This window comes from Vulpes vulpes, chromosome 12 (assembly GCF_048418805.1).
Source record: "Vulpes vulpes isolate BD-2025 chromosome 12, VulVul3, whole genome shotgun sequence".
Taxonomy (NCBI): domain Eukaryota; kingdom Metazoa; phylum Chordata; class Mammalia; order Carnivora; family Canidae; genus Vulpes; species Vulpes vulpes.
In genome coordinates this window covers 148,656,592-148,676,457 of record NC_132791.1, presented here as the reverse complement: position 1 = coordinate 148,676,457, position 19,866 = coordinate 148,656,592, and the positions used below count along the sequence as shown (strand labels likewise).

At 34.4% G+C, this 19,866-nt stretch overlaps 1 protein-coding gene across 7 annotated transcripts in view; it reads left to right on the top strand.

Moving 5' to 3' along the window:
• Positions 1–19,866, top strand: part of ATG4C (autophagy related 4C cysteine peptidase) — an 85,664-nt gene that overhangs the window by 52,405 nt on the left and 13,393 nt on the right. For 6 of the 7 annotated variants that reach the window (XM_026006943.2, XM_026006944.2, XM_026006945.2 and 3 more), the window contains 4 exons: positions 654–790; positions 7,338–7,416; positions 8,075–8,151; positions 13,996–14,115. In XM_026006943.2, coding sequence (XP_025862728.1) covers positions 654–790; positions 7,338–7,416; positions 8,075–8,151; positions 13,996–14,115 — 413 coding nt within the window. Of the gene's footprint in view, positions 1–653; positions 791–7,337; positions 7,417–8,074; positions 8,152–13,767; positions 14,116–19,866 lie in introns of all 7 variants that reach the window. The other variant, XR_011995970.1, reaches the window with a different exon arrangement.

The following is a 19,866-nucleotide window of genomic DNA, read 5'->3' as shown; positions in this document are numbered from 1 at the left end:
AATCTGTCTTCATTCTCCCCCAACATTTTATTTTATCTCCTAACCTTATTTACTATTATTTTACTCATTGCTGACTTGCCTCCAGAGACACAGCCCTTTTGTTCCTGGAATATGCTGGCTATGCTTCTGCCTTAAGGCATTTTCATTGACTGATCTTTATATCTACTGATCTTTATACCTGGAATGCTCTTCCAAGTATTGGCATTTCTTGGTTTCTTACTTTGTCTTGACTTAAATGTTATATTTTTCGTAAGGTCTTCCTTACCACCTTATTTTCACCCCCATCCTCTGCCATGCCCATTTTTTCTATTCATCTTTCTCCCTTTGTTTTTGTTCAAAGCACCCATCACCATCTGACATGTATTTTATTTGTTTCCTGTCTATTTCCTCATATTAGAGTATATAATCTATGAAGGCAGGGTTTTTCCTTTCTTTTTCTCACTTGTGAAGCCCTTATTGCTATATAGTTGATATTCAGTAAGTATCTGCTGAATGTATAAGTGAGGTAGAGATTTTTTTTTAACTCATTGAGACCTTGATAGTGATATTGGAGATTAGATGACTGGCCAGTGGGAAGGAGGGATTGAAATAATAATGTTTCTGAAAATCATTTTTAGAAAATTTAATAAACATATTCATTATATTTTTCTCAGTTTACAGTTCTGATGTAATTGATAAACAATGCACTTCCATGGCCTCTGATAATACAGATGACAAAGCTGTTATTATTCTAATCCCTGTTAGACTTGGTGGGGAAAGAACCAACATCGACTACTTAGATTTTGTAAAGGTATGAAATAACTAATTTTTTTAAGGCAATGCTAGCTAAAATGAAAAATATAGGTTTGCAGTCTTTTTTTCTATGAAATGGATAGGGATGATTTTATAGTTGCAGATTATAAAGCTTGATATTAGAGATTAAAATTTCAGTATTGCAAGATCAAATGTGATTTGAAGAGTATGGTGTTCTATGACCAAGTAAACAGCCTTTTAATTTTTTTGTAACTAATCAAGGAGACACAGATATAGCAATAATTATAATCTGTACTATGTCTACAGTTCCCATTATCCCTATTTATGATTGTTAAAAATATGTACCTTTGTTTATAAAACCCATATTAAACTATTTTGAGATAATAATTGGAATAAACTGAGTTTTCTATTACTGCTGTTATTACCTCTTAATTTGTTTCCTGTGCCACTGTAAAGTCAATAAGTGGGATGACTATTTATTTAGATAGAAATGATGAAGATAGTATGGGGAAGCTTCCGTCTTGGTTTTCTTTATATTAACCAGTTAAAAAATTTGTTCTAATTGAGAACACACAATTCTTTTTTCCAGATGAATTTGTCTAATTATGTTACCTTGTTTTGGGCACCAAGGTATTCAGTTATCACAAAACTTAAAAAAATTTTTTTTTTACTTGAGTGTAGTTGACAATGTTATATTAGTTTCAGGTGCACCACATAGTGACTCAACTTCTCCATATATCATGATGTGCTCACCACAAGGGTGGCTACCATCTGTCACCATACAACGCTCTTACAGTATCACTGACTATATTCCCTATGCTATGCCTTTTATGACTGTGACTTATTCATTCCATACCTGGAAACCTGTATCTCCATTTCCCCTTAACCCATTTCGTCCCTCTTCCCCATCTCCCTTCTCTCTGTATTTATAGGTCTGATTCTGCTTTTTGCACAAAACTTTTGAAATACTTAGTTTTGGTTAAGCTTGTAGGATTTATATTACTTTCTTAGTTTTAGTAAAATTTCTCATCTTTTCAAGGCCAGAGACAGAATTCCTCTCTGAATAGAGTTTTATGGCATATAGTAATCTTGAAATTTTTCTTTAACAGTTGTCCCTTACATGAAGCTTCACAGTCCTTGTATATATGGGGTGGAACATATATTCTTACTGTAGACTGTATTATTTCTAAAAATCTAGAGCAGCTGTTTTACGTACATGGGATATGGATGTTTGGTAGCAGGTTTGACTTTTCATAATAGTTACTAAAATTCTGTGGGCATACATGTTACTAATAATACTAATACTATAATATATTGATAACATGAATCCCCTACATAGAAGTGTTTTTTTTTTTTTTTTAGATTTTATTTATTTGACAGAGAAAGAGAGAGAGTGAGCAAGCATGCACATGCATGGGGAACAGCAGAGGGAGGGGGAGAAGCACATGGGGCTTGATCCCAGGACCCTGAGATCATGACCTGAGCCAAAGGCAGACACCTGACTAAGCTACCTAGGTGCACCGAGAAGTGAGGTTTTGATTTCTAACGTCTAGCTCTTTAGTAAAGTTAATGGTAGAATGTAGGAAGTTATGATCCATTTCATCTAGTGAGTCCATTGAGGGTTTTGGGACTTGGCATGTGGCCATGTCTCAGTAGGTTGTAATCAGGTCCAAACTGGATTCCCTCTGCCTTTTATATAACCATGAAAAGATTAGAAACTGAGACAATCTTGGAACTGACTTCTTTAGTCAAACCCCCATTTCTGATGAAACGGGCTGCAGATGGCTTCAAGGTATATTGCATCTAGCTGAAGGCTTTGCTACTTGGTATATTAATATTTTTTATCAGATGGTAGGATTGCCTTATGCTCTTGAATATTTCATTGGAAGCCAAAGTGTAGTGAAACAAACTATGATTAGCTGTTAAAGTGATCCTCAGTACGCAGCATGTAGGAGTTGCTCAACAAATACTTGTTAACTCTCATATTTGTATAACACTTTTAATACAGATATATCTTATTTTGCTTTCACAACAGCTAGGAACTATCTTTATAAAACAGAAAAGGCAGTTGTTAAGTGGTAAGTTTAAGTTCAGACAGCAAACTGGTAACAGACCAATATTTTTGTTATTTTGTTATTTTTCCCTAAAATATGGACTTTTATTTTTTTAATTTTTGTTTATTTATTTAGGGAGCATGAGTAGGGGGAGGGGCAGAGGGAGAAAGAGAATCTCAAGCAGACTCCCTACTGAGCATAGAGCCTGACTCGAGCTCACGACCCTGAGATCATGACCTGAGCTGAAATCAAGAGTTGGATGCTCAACCAACTGAGCTACCCAGGTGCTCCTAAAATACGAACTTTTAAAAATGTAAAAGTCTTTTTACCAGATTAATTTATACATTTTAAATTTTCAATTATCAGCAAAAAATGATTGAAATGGCTGTGGATTAATTGCGATGTGTTATGTTTGCTTAGGGGTGGTTGGGTCAAATGCCAAAATGATAACTTGTAAAGAGGCATTCACTTAGAAGTGAAAAATAGTGTCTAATAATCCTAAAAGAAGAATAATCTTTTTCCTCTTCTGCTGCTTCTTCCTCATTTTCTCTCCTTTCTCTTTTTCACCTCCTCCACTGCCCCTTCTACCTCCACCACATTCCACCCTTCCCACTCCATCTTGCCCTTTCCCTCCACTTCCTCCTCCTTCATTGTCAGCAGTTGTATTTTATTCCTGCCAAACCATTGTGCATTGTACCCTCTAAAATTCACTCAGTTCTATTTTTCAAATTTATTAATCAAGGTAATTCCAATCTTTCATCCCCTGTTAGATTCTGTGAGGAGAAAGAAATTTGGTGAGGTTGGTGCTTTATCAGCTCTTAGCTCAAGAAGTTTATTTATTTATTTATTTGTTTGTTTGTTTATTTATTTATTTATATTTTAAAGGACCTGGAATGGGGAAAATCTAATATGTTCTCCTTCTCCAGCAAGACAAATTAGGACTTTTCTTTTTGACTGATTACTTCAGTCTTATTTATTGCTTCGTGGGTACAGCTCAATAAATTCTCACTACTAGATAACTGTGAAGAAGCTTTTTTAGGAACTGAAAAATGTTTCAGTTTTCCAAAGATACAGTCTCTTACATGTAATGGCATTCTAGTTCCTAATCTGCTTCTAAGTGTTTATTGCTAAATCTGCTCTAGTCTGTTGCAAAGGAAATACAGATGTCAGGAACCAAAGTCTTTATTACTTGGAGTCATTTCTTTTTTGCTGAGGAGAATCACTGATGATTCTTGCTATATATTTTTTTTCTTTCTTTTCTTGGCTATGAGAGACTTAGAACTTTCACTTCTTCATGGCTTTCTCTGTCAGAAACCTTGTGTGTCAGCTGATCAGATTGCCTCAGGTTGAAATAAGGCACTCTTGAACAAAATATTTTTATTTGAAGGGAAAGGAATAGAATAATAGACTTAATGGAATAATAATAAAAATTGAATAATAACATTTTTTTATTTTGTGTATAATTTCATCTTAATTTATTTGTTAGCTCTAAAATTTTTTTTAAAGGTTTTATTTATTTATTCTTGAGAGAGAGAGAGAGAGAGAGAGTCAGAGACACAGGCAGAGGGAGAAGCAGCCTCCATGCTGGGAGCCTGACGTGGGACTCGATCCTCGGTCTCCAGGATCACGCCCTGGGCCGAAGGCAGGCGCTAAACTGCTGAGCCACCTGGGCTGCCCTCTAAAAATTTTTTTTAAAGATTTTATTTATTCATGTGTGTGAGAGAGAGAGAGGCAGAGACATAGGCAGAGGGAGAAGCAAGCTCCTCGAGGGGAGCCTGATGTAGGACTCGGTCCCAGGACCCCGGGACTATGCCCGGAGCCAAAGGCAGACACTCAGCTACTGAGCCATCTGGGCATCCCTGTTAGCTCTAAAATTTTAACTTATAATATGCCTTCTTTGTTTTATTTAACTTTTTTAGTTGCAGTTCTCCTTTCCAAAAAAACCCTCTATGATATTTTCACATGACTGAAAATCTATAGTTGTTTTTTGCTCTAAAGAGTTATTTGGAACAGTGAGGACCTGGAAACAACTATTCATAATGGAGATTTTGGAGCACATTTTGCTATTTTCATAAAATTGAATATTTTACAGCCATTAAATATTATACTAGTGATCTATATGTATTGATAGAAAAATATGTTTACAACATGAGTGACCAAAGTTATAGCAGCATAGATAGTGTGATGCCACATACATAGAATTGTATTCGTAAATCTCTATGTGAATATAATTAACATCGATTGAGTTCAAGAAGGTATTCCCCAAATATTAATAATGATGAGCTCTGAGTGTTGGGGTTTTGAGAACTTGTTAGTTTTTAAATTTATTTTTATTATTTTTATTTTTTGTTGTTAGTTTTTTAAAAAAAATTATTTAATCTCAGCACCCAGTATGGGGCTTGAATTGATGACCCTGAGATTGCATGCTCTTCTGACTGAGCCACCCAGGCACTCAGGAAATTTTACTTCTTTTTAAAAATAGACTCCATGCCAAGTTTAGAACCCAGTTCAGGGCTTCAATTGAGGACCCTGAGATCAAAACCTGAGCTGAGATCAAGAGTTGGATGCTTAACTCACTGAGCCACGCAGGTCCTCCCAATTTTTTCTTTTTAATATATATTCTATGTATATTTTTGTAATAACCACATATCATTATTTTTTAAAGATATATTCATTTATTTTAGAGAGAGTGTGTGTGTATGCTTGGGCGGGGAGGGGCAGAGGAAGAGGGAGAGGGATACAGAGACTCTCAATCAGACTCTGTCCTGAGCATGAAGCCTAATGTGGGGCTCTATTTCACAACCTTGAGATCATAACCTGAGTGGAAACAAAAAGTCGGGTGTTTAACTGACTGTGCCACTCAGGCACCTCCAAACACATATTCTTTTTAAGAACATCTTTTTAATTAAAAAAAAATGCTCCATGGTTTGATTACTTATTAAAGGGAAAAAAGCATTAGTTCATATACTTTATTTATTTTAAGAGAGAGAGAACAAGGAGTGGAAGGGGCAGAGGGAGAGGGAGAGAGAGAGAATCAGAAGCAGACTCACTGCTGAGTGTGGAGCCCAGTGCAGGGCTCCATGTCACAACCCTAAGATTATGGGCTGAGCCGAAACCAAGAGTTGGCTGCTTAACCAACTGAGCCACGCAGGTGCCCTATATACTTTTTATTTTTATATCTTGTAGATTACAAAACATCCTATAATTTAAGAGAAGGAAATTTTTTTTTAAGATTTTATTTATTTATTTATGAGAGACACAGAGAGAGAGACAGAGAGAGAGAGGCAGAGGGAGAAGCAGGCTCCATGCAGGGAGCCCGACACGGGACTCGATCCCAGGTCTCCAGGATCACACCCCGGGCCGAAGGTGGCGTTAAACCGCTGAGCCACCAGGGCTGCCCAAGAGAAGGAAAATTTATTATTTAATACTTCTGGGGTTTTATAATGTGTATTTATCAAATAAATATGATTATTAGTGTTTTCTAACTTTATAATATATTCTAAATATACATATATATGCATAATATAAACTAAACTATTGACAAGACTTTATGTAATTCAACTGGATGTTTTTTAAAAGGTATAGAATTATTGGGGCATCTGGGTGGCTCAGTTGGTTGAGTACAGGGTTCTTGGTTTCAGCTCAGGTCATACCTCTGCATTGTGAGGTCAAGCCCCACGTCTGGCTCTGTGCTGAGCTCAGAGTCTGCTTGGGATTTTCTCTCTCCTTCTTCCTCCTCCTCTACTCCTTCCCTTAAAATCAATCAATCAATCAATCAATCAATTAATCAATACAAACAAATAATCTTTTTTAAAAAAGGTTTAGAGTTATTTGGCCCAGCTTAAATAGAATTCTACTTAGAATAGATGCTGAGGGGCACACTAAATAATTTATTGAGGTATGCTTGATATTTTATGATTAGTAAATTAAATTGACTTTAAGTACAATAGCAATTATTATTTGCCTCAGATTAAATTGTTTTCATTTGTCTTTATGTTTATTGCAATAAATTTATGAAATAGCATAAAAATGTGTCAAGTGAATGTTGATTAGAAAAATGGTTTGTAGTTTGTGATTCTAAGACTTGAGGTTCAGCGAAAACAGGAATAAGGTCTAAGAACTATTTCTAGTATTTCAAAAAACCTGATGAAAATACTACGTTGATCATTATAAGGCTGAACCAGTTAACTGAAGGCCAAGTGTTTTTGGCTTTGGCAGGAGTTTTATTGCCTTTATAAGATGACCTTATTTATTTCTGTATCTGGGACATAGTAGTTAATGTCATTGAGTGTCATGCTGATCAGAATAGTTGATTTAGTCCTGTTAATGTTTAGTGATTTAAAGAAAATGGAAAATGGTACAGGAGATAAAAGGATTTTAAAATATGGAGGCATATGTAATAACAGTAAAACTGGTGGTAAAAAATCTCGGAACTTCTATACATGTTAATACTGCTAATATGAATTTGATTGTTTTCAATAATTATCATTTGCCTCTTGAGTCTAAATCTGAATTAATTTCTTTTGGCAGGGTATTTTAAGCCTTGAATATTGTGTGGGTATTATTGGTGGCAAACCTAAGCAGTCATACTACTTTGCTGGATTTCAAGGTTAGTGGTTTAGTAAAATTTATTTCTTTATTGTTTTCTTTTAAAAGTTGGAAAGTTAATTTGGGATCATTTGGAAGCAGGATGATTAACAGCAAAATGAGTACCTTATAAATTCATCAGTCCTACCATAGCCACTCATTTGTCATTTGGTCCACAACATAATTGGATTCTGTAAAATGTATGTCTAATTTCTGTTATTGCATAAACAGGCATAATTTATTGGTTTCACTATAAACTTCAGAAGACATTGCTGCCACATTCTGGCAGTTACTATTTACATATTTACTTTTTACCAGTTTTAGTGGTGCTAGTTGATGATAAAATGACAAGCAATATGTTCTTTCTGTCAGGATAAAGTAGTGCAATACATTTTTCATATGCAAACTGTAGAATATAATTGTGTGTTTGTGAAAGTAATTTTATCACCAAAAATTAAATGACAGTCTCATCACTTTATAAAAATTCTGCTTATACAAGCATATTTGATTATGCAAAAGTTAATCTGTCCTGTGCAAACCTATGTTTCAGTCAATGAATATCAGTCTGGCAAGCTGTTACTCCCAGGTTTTTTTCAGCTATTCTACATAGAAATTGGATTGTAAGCAGTGTAATAATAAGGTGTTTTTTGAATTACTTGTCTTCTGTTTTGTCCTTGTAGATGACAGTTTGATTTACATGGATCCTCATTACTGCCAATCTTTTGTAGACGTCAGCATAAAGGATTTCCCTCTTGAGGTACCATAGATAAAGAGCTGGTACTGTTTCCTTACTATATGAAGCAAACTCCAATTATTTGGAGATGTGCTAGACAGCTATACTTTTATGGTATTACAAGTTAATAATATTTTACTGACTTATAAAACCATAATCCACACAGTGGTCAGAGGTTAAATAATTTGTTGCTGAATTTTAATTTATGACATACTTTTTTCTTTATTTATCTTTGTCTCTAACTTGTTAGGTATCCAACACCTACCAAATTAAATAATCAGGATCCCTGGGTGGCGCAGCGGTTTGGCGCCTGCCTTTGGCCCAGGGCGCGATCCTGGAGACCCGGGATCGAATCCCACGTCGGGCTCCCGGTGCATGGAGCCTGCTTATCCCTCTGCCTGTGTCTCTGCCTCTCTCTCTCTCTCTCTGTGACTATCATAAAAAAAAAAAAAAAAAAAAACTGAAAAAAAAAAAAAAACAAATTAAATAATCAAGCCTCCAGGTAATTTTGTAGATAAACAGCTGAATGTTACTGAAGAATTTAAAATGTTAGGTATGGTTTAAGAAAAGAAAAAAGTAGAGGGTGGTGAGAAAAAGAAGATGATGGAGTTGGGTTAGAATGACAAAGTGACTTAAGACTATCTGCTAAATTATTTTAAGTATAATAGCTGAGTCTTAACCTCTGATTAAGTTTTTTAAGAGCTTAGTTGGGTTTCTAATATTTGTTTTAACTCTGATTTCTTTTTTTTTTTTTAATATTTTATTTATTTATTTGAGAGAGAGACAGAGAGCACAAGTGGGGTGGAGGAGCGGAGGGAGAGGGAAAAGCAGACTCCCCGTTCAGAAGGGAACCTGACATGGGACTTGATCCCAGGACCCGGAGATCATCACCCAAGTCGAAGGAAGATCTTTAACTAACTGAGCTACCCAGATGCCCCTGTTTTAGCTCTGATTTCTTAACATATTTTTTCCTTTATGTTGGTCATTTGTGATCCAGTATTTTATTTTTAAATTTCATTATTATCTTAAAAAAATTATTTATTTAGCAAATTCTGTTCCCACTCTGGGGTTCGACCTCACAACCCTGAAATCAGGAGTCACGTGCTCTACCAGCCAGGCACCCCTGTGATCCAGTATTTTAATTCAGAAAATTTTGAGAGTGCATACATGAGACATGTAATTATTACATGGTTTTTGATTCTTGTTTTCCCAGTTGTTGCTTTTACAAACTTTTCAAATAATTGTAATCACTTGAATGGCATGGATCAATAATTCTCAAGGGCTTGACAAATTGGAAATATGGTTTAATACTTATTTAGTAATTGCTTCCTAGCTAATATTGATATCTAGTAGTATTTAAAGGATAGATTATGAAAATAAACTTTAAGATTAAAATCCGGTTTGAAAGATACATTATAAAACAGCCTAGCATTCTTTGTAAACTATACCTGAACTAAAAGTAAAAGTAGATTGAGCCCAGAAGTAAGGTTTGTTTTCTGTTTTTTTCCTTCATAGTATCTTTCATGTAAACCTTAATAAATATTTCTAGTTGACTGATACTGTGGGAGGCACAGAATTGTGCTAAAACCGTGTTGCAATTCTCTTTCAACTACGTGGTGATTTTGTGGCACCTATATCTGAGTTACATTTCCAGTGTATCTGTGCCATCCATAGTAACTGCTTAAAAAAGTAGATATTTGAAACTCAGATGGAAAATTATTCATAGTGTTCTAGTATTATCTAAACTAGGCAAATTAGGGACGCCTGGCCTCTAATAGTTTAGTTTATATTATGCATATATATGTATATTTAGAACATATTATAAAGTTAGAAAACACTAACAATCATATTTATATGATAAATATACATTATAAAACCCCAGAAGTATTAAATAATAGTTAAATTTTCCTTCTCTTGGGCAGCCCTGGTGGCTCAGCGGTTTAGCGCCGCCTTCGGCCCAGGGTGTGATCCTGGAGTTCTGTGATCGAGTCTCATGTCGGGCTCCCTGCATGGAGCCTGCTTCTCCCTCTGCCTGTATCTCTGCCTCTCTCTCTGTGTGTCTCTCATGAATAAATAAATAAAATATATTTTTAAAAATAGGCAAATTAAAAGATTATTATTGTTGACTATTTCAACCAGTAGAGAGACTATTCATCTGATATTTTGAACGATTCCACAAAGAAACCAAATGAGTGATTATCCTGGTTATGTCTTCACTAGCAATATTAGAAAGGCTGCAGCTCACTGTTGAGAGGCAGATGCAACATTTCATAGGTTCATCAATAGAACCTTGAAGTAGGATGTTGGTAGTAAGAATGGAAAGGAGGAAATGATTTTAAGAGATTTGTAAAGTTTAGTGAAGTTACATAACTTCTGAAACGCACAGAGCATTTATTTCTTATACATTGGGACACTGAGAAAGTGGGTTTAGATTTATATTTTTCAGATGCTGAGAGAGTATCTCAACCTGTCTGGGTAATTCCTCTGGACAGCTTTTCATTTTTCTGAGTTCAGGGATTTATCTTAGGCTATTTAGTGAATAGTACCATTTATTTTTCTATGAGAGTATAATATAAAAACTACAGCAAGTTGCCTTTGTACAGAAATAACATTTTACTTTTTGCTTTTTATCATATTTTAAATTTAAAATGCTTCAAGTGGGAGGTATTTTAACTACCCTGTATATTAGTTGACTATCTTTGCCTTGTTATGTAGGTTGTGTGTATTTATAAGCTCTTGATGTTTTGCAGTTGATTAACATAATTATATGAGCATTCTAAAACTACTTTTACTTCAGTGATTAAAATTTTTTTTTTTTAAAGATTCTATTTATTTATTATTTGAGAGGCAGGGAGGGGCAAAGGCTGTGGGAGAGAAAAAGTCCTAAGCAGACTCCAAGATGATCATGAAACCTGATGCAGGGCTCAATCACACAACCCTAAGATCATGAACTGAGCCGAAATCAGGAGTCAGATGCTTAACAAGTGAGCCACCCAGGCACCCAAAATAACAACAACAACAACAATAATAACAATTATTATTATTTTAAAGACTTTATTTATTTATTCATGAGAGACACCAAGAGAGAGGTGGAGACATAGGCAGAGGGAGAATCATGCTCCCTATCGGGAGCGTGATATGGGACTCAGTCCCTGGACCCTGGGATCACGACCTGAGCTGAAGGCAGACACTCAACCACTGAGCCACCCAGGAGCCCCAAAATTATTTTTGAAAGCAACTTTTTTCGATCAATACTTGTTTTTGGTCAGGAGATGGAGAAATTAAAATCTTAGGTCTTTTACTCAATTCCATGTAAGTAATTTTGAGTGAGTGTCCTGAATCCACTAAGATTATGAAAATTTAAGAAAGTAGTATGATATTTGAATATTTGAGATTGAAGAAGAGATTTAGCAGATTACATCTTTTGTTCTTACGGTATTGAATTCCTAAATATTTAGAATTAGCTTATAACATTTTGAAACTATATTAGACCAAGTATTCTTTTTAATTTTTTTAAAGATTTTATTAGAAGTGGGACATCTGGATGGCTCAGTGATTGAGCATTTGCCTTTGGCTCAGGTTGTGATTCCGGAGTCCTGGGATTGAGTCCTGCATGGGGTTCCCCGCAGGAAGCCTGCTTCTCCCTCTGCCTATGTCTCTCATGAATAAATTAAAAAAAAAAAAGTGACTGGTTCTAACTCTTACAAATAACAAATTCCATTGTATTATTAAGGCAATATTTTATTATTAAATATTATTCTAATAAGCAGGAAAAGCCTTATTAATACACGTTAGTCTTTTGTGATTCCTGGGCCCCCAGTTTCAAGTTTCAGATTTTAGGAAGTCCGTGCAGTGGTGATTATTTTAATCTACCCTAGTAAATTTGGAGAATAGTGGCGTTAAAGCTGTAAGAATGATGTGATGTAAAAAAAAAAAAAAAGAGTGATGTGATGTGCTTAGATGGATGAGTGAATTGAATTCATCAGTGAAAGATGTACCCTTCATGAATAACATATGTGAACTGCAGTTAGTAGGAGGTGCTTTGTTGTAAGGGTCTAAATCACCAAAATAGCATATTTGTTTCAATATTATTTGTATGTTTAGGTAATAGAATCCACTATTCCAAAAAATAAGCCTAGAACAGTACCTGGCATTTAGTAGGTGCCTAATAACTATTTGTTGAGGCAATGAATAAATTATTTGTTGAAAAATGAAATAAATAGGAGTTGACTCGCCTTGACTAGTTTTTTTCAGACACATATTTCATTGTCACAGAAGTGTATCTAGTAAATACTCCCTAAAATGTGTTTGTAAAGTAGAAGGTGCTACTCTTACCAATCATCAGAGTTTCAAAATTAAAAAAGAAATCATAAGTACAGGGCTCAAAGAATTATCACAAAGCAAATATAGCTGTGTAATGTCCCTTGGGAAAATATTTTAAAGTCTTAACTTGTTTGGCAACAAACAGAAATGATTCTGAATTATAAATTAATGTTGGCTTGACTTCAGAATCTTCTTGGGTGAATGAGAGAATATAATTTTAAGTTTTAATGGTATAAAATGCCTCTTTATAATATGAGTCCAAGTCCTTATATAGTAATACCCAATAGCAATTTCAGTTTTCAGTTATCAGAGATTTGTATCTGTGATTTTGTGAATAATTTAAGAAGTTCTTTGAAGGTATCAAAACAATGATGAATAACAATGTAGTGTTTGTTGTTAATATCTACAATGATTTGAGGCAATACAGTGAAACAACACTTAAGCCCATTTGGTTTAGTTTTATTGGTTCTTACATGAAAACATTAATTTAGCATAATGTAGGACATCCTTGTAGATGAGTTTAAAAAATACTTTATTGGACTCTGTATAAACCTTTGGCTCTTCTTCCTTAACTTCGTGTAGTAAAAACTAAATAAACATTCCTTATTATTGGCTTTGGAAGGAGTTGAGTGACTATTTTTAAATAGCTTGTATTATGTAGAATAACTTTTTGTAAATATGACCTAGAGCTGTCTGTCCCTTATACACTAATATACTCCTGTATATCGTTAGCTAACAAATTTGTATATTTCTTCTGTGCTTTTTCAGATCTGTTTTCAATAAAACAGATAAAGCAGGTGAAAGAGTATTGAAAAAAATCCAACCAAGATAATACTTGTGTTGACTCGTACTTTAGAGGCTCTAGTTTAGTTAGTTTGGATCTCACTATATAAAGTAAGTATTAGCTAAGCATTTTATAGAAGTCAGAGTTTTGAAAACACATTTTTTTGGCCTATATTCACTGCCATGATAGTGGATTTGAATCTAATGTATGACTGAACTATCTACAAGGGAAAAAAGCAGCTTGAATTGTCACACTCTCAAATTGACCTCTTTTCATATCATTATGGAACATTTACATGAATCTGTGTATTTGTTTATTACAAAGTCGTGATATCCTTATTAAAAGGTTTTAAACATTAAACAATCTCAACACCCCCCACCCCCAGGCTTAAGTGAACTTTCATAGAAATAACTAACTTGATTCTAAACCTTGTACTAGCTTATTTATATATGTCTTTTCCAGTGGCACATTTTTCCTCCTTTCTGCAAGTGTTATAAATGTATGCCACTTGACCAACATTTTTTCTTTTACAGATGACACTAATGTCACATAAAGTGGAGATTTGGTGAATTGAATGTTGGCTGTGATGTTTTGCTTTGGAGAATGGAAAGAACCACTTGCACAGGATAGACTAAAACATTATTTTAAAGCATATTTGTGAGAAAAGCTAGATGGAAGATTTTAAATTAAGTAATATCTTGTATATACTCAAGTCCATCAAATAAAACTGAATTAATCTTAAAGAACTTTTAAAATTGCAGACATTCCACTGCCCTTCTCCCAAAAAGATGTCATTTCGAAAAATGGATCCTAGCTGTACAATAGGATTTTACTGTCGAAATGTTCAGGACTTCAAACGAGCTTCTGAAGAAATCACTAAGGTACTTTTATTTAAAATATTGTATGTGTAAATAACCTAATTTTTGTTAGAGATAGATTGTCAGAGGACAAAAATCTGTAATTTTTTTTTTTGTAAAATTTCCCCTTGAATGTTAATAAGAATATTGTGAACCAGAAAATAAAACTATTTGCGGACTCCTAACCTTTGAGACTAGTGCAACCAACTAGTGACCACTTGAAAGTATCAGTGGCTCCACTAGGTGGCACTGTTGAAATAAAAATCCCTTTGCAAACTAGCCATGTGTAAGCAATTAGGTTATATTTTATTTGAAGAGGATTTTAAAAGGGCAGTACCTTAGGGGGTAGAAAAAAAATTAATGAAGTATTTGATCAAGCCAAATTGTGCATTATTTCATGTTAGTCCAAGTGCTTCCTTGATTTTTTTTTTTAAAGAGAAATGGTATTTTTGGATTTCTCAGAACTGCTTTATAAAATGAGCTATGTTATTACCTTCCAATAAGCTTGTCTAATCTGATCTATTCTACTTATAGGATCTTTGAAATAGGTTTATTTAACTCTCTCTCGTTACCTTTAAACTTCTGCATTTTTTTGGTCTTTGAGTACTGTTAAAACATTTATAGAACCTTAAGGTCTGTTTATATTTAGTACTTTAGAAAATAAAAAAAGATTACTTATTTAGGAAGTAACCATAACTGGGTAGCTGTCTTTATTAGTATCAATAGTTAGGCTGTCATTTTATGGTAAGTAAAACCAATACTATACTCATTTTTTATAATTTTTAACTTGAGCTCAGGTGTAATAGTACCTCATTATTGCTTTATTTATTTATTTAAAAAAAAACATTTTATTTATTTATTCACGAGAGACACACAGAGAGAGAGAGAGAGGCAGAGACCAGGCAGAGGGAGAAGCAGGCTCCATGCAGGGAGCCTGACACGGGACTCGATCCCAGGTCTCCAGGATCACGCCCTGGGCTAAAGGCGGCACCAAACTGCTGAGCCACCACAGCTGCCCTCATTATTGCTTTAACTTCCAGTTAGTTAGTTTTCTTTTGGAAAATGGACCCAGCAGGTTGAAATTTGATTTTTACAATGTAAAAATAGAATGAAAAAGTTAAATAAAAAAGTTTCGTATATGCTTAGTTTACTTGACCTGCCATATAAAAGAGGAAATTTAACAGGAGCATGACAGAAAAATGAATGAGGGGAGAAAATGAGATATGTGAGAACTTTTCCTTATTCTTCATTTCTCATAGTTGTCGCCTTTTTCATTCTTTTTAACTCAGAGGACCAAGTGAACGTAACAAAATATATCTTCTCCATCCCCCCCTTTTATTACTTGAAGTTAATATAATCATTTGTATATTTTTTGTTTGACAATTCTGTCTTTATAAAGTATCATGTAAAATATGTGCTAAAATATACAAATCCAGATGATACTGTAATATAGATTAATGTTGATGAACATTTCCCATTTGAAGCCCTGTTTCTGCTTCCACTAGTTTATTTTCTCTCTAGGTGAAAATAAGTGTATTTAGAACAGTAGTGTAGTCTACTCCTGGAATAGAAACCAACCAGATTATTATTACCAAATTGAAAAAACAAGATAAACAAATGAGTTGCATGTTGATATTCTGATTAAAACTTACAGTTTTTGTGGGTTTTATATATGTATATAATATATATTTTACATATATAAGTGTATGTATGTATATATGTTACAGGTTTTACATGGGAAAGATGCTTAGAAATTATTGCTCATGATGCACCAGAGTAATATGCAATATTAAAGCAAAGGGAAGCCATATTGAAATGTCATTTGGAAGTACTGAGAATTTTGCCAGTCAATTAACTTTGCTTTAATAATAGTGTTGTTCTTAAGTTAATAGCTTTTTGTAGCAGTTATCAAAAACTATCTTTTTTGATTAATAACTTGATCATTTACTTTTGCTTGGAAGATTGTAAGTTAAATAGTTTTCATTTTAAAAACTGAACTTGTCATTTTTGTTAAACTTATTTTTTTCTCTTAAAAAATTAAAACAGTTTAAATTATTTGTTTCAATGTAGGATATAATTTCAGTTGTCTCATTTTGAAAGAAAGCTAGGTAGCCTAGATTCTTATGTTTAATTTGTAATGCTGTATGAATGAATATTCTAATGCCTTATGCTACATGACTTTTAAAATGTTAATAAAAATTGTGAAATTAATTCAGTGTTTAGCAGAGCTCAGCCCAGCAAGTATCTGAGTAACGACCATGTTGAAACCATAAAATGACTAAGCCATAACCCCTACTTTTGAACAAGTATAAGCCTTCTGCCCTCAAGCAGCATTTATAGTCTAGGAGAGGGAATAAGACAATACATATGTTACATTGAATATGATAAGCACCCATACAAAAAATAGAAATAAATCGATAGCAGAAGGTTGGATGTTGAAATGAGAGCAATGTCAGATCCAGGTCAAAGTTCTTTATTGTGATGGTGATATTTAATTTGGGCCCTAAAATGTAGGCTGAATTTTTACTGTCTTAAGGAGAGAGAAGGTTACTTCTAGCAGAGGAAGTAAGAGGAAAGGTATTGGAAAAGGAAAACATAGAGCTTGTCTAAAGAATGGCAAACAGTATTTGTTTAGGTGCCAAGGGTACATGTACAATAGGATTTCTGTCTTCTGACTGCCTAAATTAGGATCCTATATGGATGGCTTGGGAGTTTTCAGTTCTTCTTTTTAATTTTTTTAAGATTTTTATTTATTCATGAGAGACACAGAAAGAGAGGGGCAGAGACATAGGCAGAGGGAGATGCAGGCTCCTTGTGGGAAGCCTGATGCAGAACTCCATCTCAGGACCCTGGGATCACAACCTGAGCCAAAGGCAAAGTGGTTGAGCAACCACTGAGCCACCCAGGTGCCCTGGGAGCCAAAGGCAAAGTGGTTGAGCAACCACTGAGCCACCCAGGTGCCCTGGGAGTCTCCAGTTCTAACAAGCCTCCCAAGTAGCCTTGTACACCAAATCTGAGAACTACTGGTGTGAGACTGTGCAACCCAAAGTATGATACTTGATGTTTTTAGGTGGCACCGAGACACATATTTTAATCCATATGTATTTATTTATATTCATATTAGAAAAATATAACTGGCATATTAAACATGTAATTTCCTGTTAATTAGTGATTTGTACAAGGCTATTTAAGTTAAAAACTATAAAAAGAAAAATAATCATTGATCATAACAGAGATGGCATACATAACAAAAATAATGAAAGAGGTATATATGTGTCCACGGCTTGGGAAACACTGCTGTAGGAAACATCAAAGGATGAGGCTAGAAAAGGAAGTTGGATAATATTGTGGAAAGTCTTGAATGCCAGGCTGAAGAGGTTTGTGATTTAGCAATATGTTGATTTTATTAGTTTTTAAATTTCAAGCATACAGAAATACAGAGAATAACATAATAAATACCCATGTGCTACCATTGAGCATAAATAATTGAAGCATGTTAACCTTCCCCAACCTTATTCTCTTCCTTCCTTCAGTAGTAACTATTATTATAACTTAGTATGTAATACTCATATTTTAATATATCCATAAACAACATATATTGCTTTGCATGTTACTAAATTTATCATAAATGATATGTTTATATGAAAATGTATATATCCTGCAATTTGCTTTTTCATTTAGTAGTGACTTAGGAATTAGATCTATACGTCTTGGTCTAGTTTATCATAACTGCTGAATAATAATACATTTTGCAATGTATTACTACTTATTTAAATTTTCTTTGATGGTCATCTAGCTTGTTTCACTTTTCAGTTACAAATAATGTTCTTTTTTTTTTTTTTTTTTTTACAAATAATGTTCTTAAGAATATTCTTGTTCATATTTCTTCATTCACTTGTACTAGTTTAACTGGGTTTATTACATTAGATGCCCTAGATATACTAGAGTGGAATTGCTGGGTTACAGGGTAGGCATATTTTTAGACTTGCTAGATACTGTCAAATATTCTCCAAAGTGATCATACCAAGCAGTATATGAAAATTTCCAATGATTCACATCCTTATTAACACTTCGTATTGTAAGACGTAACCAATCTTGTAAACTACAAAGTATCTCTTTGTATCAGATTTTGTATCAAAGGAATCTGTAATAACCAAATAAACAGATTTCCTACATTCTCCTGCATTTCTTCCAAAAGTTTTCACATTTAGAACTTGTATATGTGTTGATATGTATCTTTTTTTGAAACATGGATAACTGCTTGTTTTAGCATTATTTATTTAAAAGCCTAACCTTCATTGATTTGTAATGCCTTCTTCAAAGACTTGGATGAGGAGAGAGTTGTGGGATGGGAGAGGAAGGAACTGTTTTGAGAGTTTGTGAAAGTAGGATCTATAAGACAAGTAGTCACTGGGACTTGAAGGCAAGTGAAAGGGAGAGCCCCAAAACAAGTCTGCTTTATATCTAAGTGTCTAGGAGAAAAAAATTAATAGTTCATTAATATGCAGATTCATGTAATCAACAAGATTTGAGTGCTTTCACCGCCACCACTCCATCAAAACTCCTTTCAGGGTCACTAAATGCTCCCCACATTCCTAAGTCCATTGGTCATATCTTAGTTTCCATTTTACCTATCCTAATATTAGTACGTTAGTATTTGCCATAGCTGAACACTCACTGCACCTTCATACATCTTCTTCATTTGGCTTCTGTGACCACTCTCTTGGTTTTTCTCATTCTTCACTAGTTTTTCTTTCTCAATTCTCCGTTGTCTACTCTTCTCCCGAGTCTCTTAATGTTGGAGTGCTCCACGCTTAGTTTTTAGTTCTCATGTCTTCTTTATCTTGGTGATCTCTAGTCCTGTAGCTTTAAATACCAATTATAGTCAACCAAAACCAATATCACATCTTTAGCTCAGACCTCTCCTTCCAATTATAGATTATAGATGTCCAAATGCCATTCAGCATCCCTTGTATGTCTGATGTACATTTCCAAAATCAAATTCTGATCTTCCTTTTCAAGCCTGTCCTGCTCATAATTTTCCTCATCTCACCTAAGGGCAAATTTATCCTTTTATCTGCTAAGGCCAAAAGTTTGGAGTTATCCTTACCTCCTTTCTCTCTCTCATATCCTATAACCAATTATATGTTCAGTATATATCTAGAATCAGACCACTTTTCATACCTCTACTGATACTATAATGGTCTGCAATGGCCTAATTTATTTCTAAGCCCCCTTCCCCTGAACCTGTTATTGATTCAGCAGCCTCACTGATCTTTTTAGAACTTAAGTCAAAGCATACCACTCCTTTCCTCAGAAACCTGCATTGACTTTCCAGTTCATTTATAATTTAAAAAGTTCTTACCATATCCTCCAAGGTCCCAGATGATCTGTCCCCATGCCCCTTCCCCTTACCTCAGCCCCTTATCTCTTACTGTACCCTTTTCACTCTGCTTTAGTCATGTTGGCCTCCTTGTAGATGTCTAACCTAATTGTAGTGGATTTCCTCAGATATCTGCTGGATTAAGTCCCTTGCTTCCTTTAAGTCTTGGCTCAGATGTCTCCTCAGTGAGGCCTAATCTGATCACCTTATTTAAAGGTACAGTGTCCCCTTCCATTCCCTCTTACCTTGTCATTTTTTTCTTAGCACTTATTACTTTCTAATACACTATATAATTTACTTATCTATTGTACTTGTTATTACCGGTCTTTCCCAGTGGAATATAAACTTCACAAGGGCAGGAATGTTTTGTCTGTTCAGGTCACTGATGTATC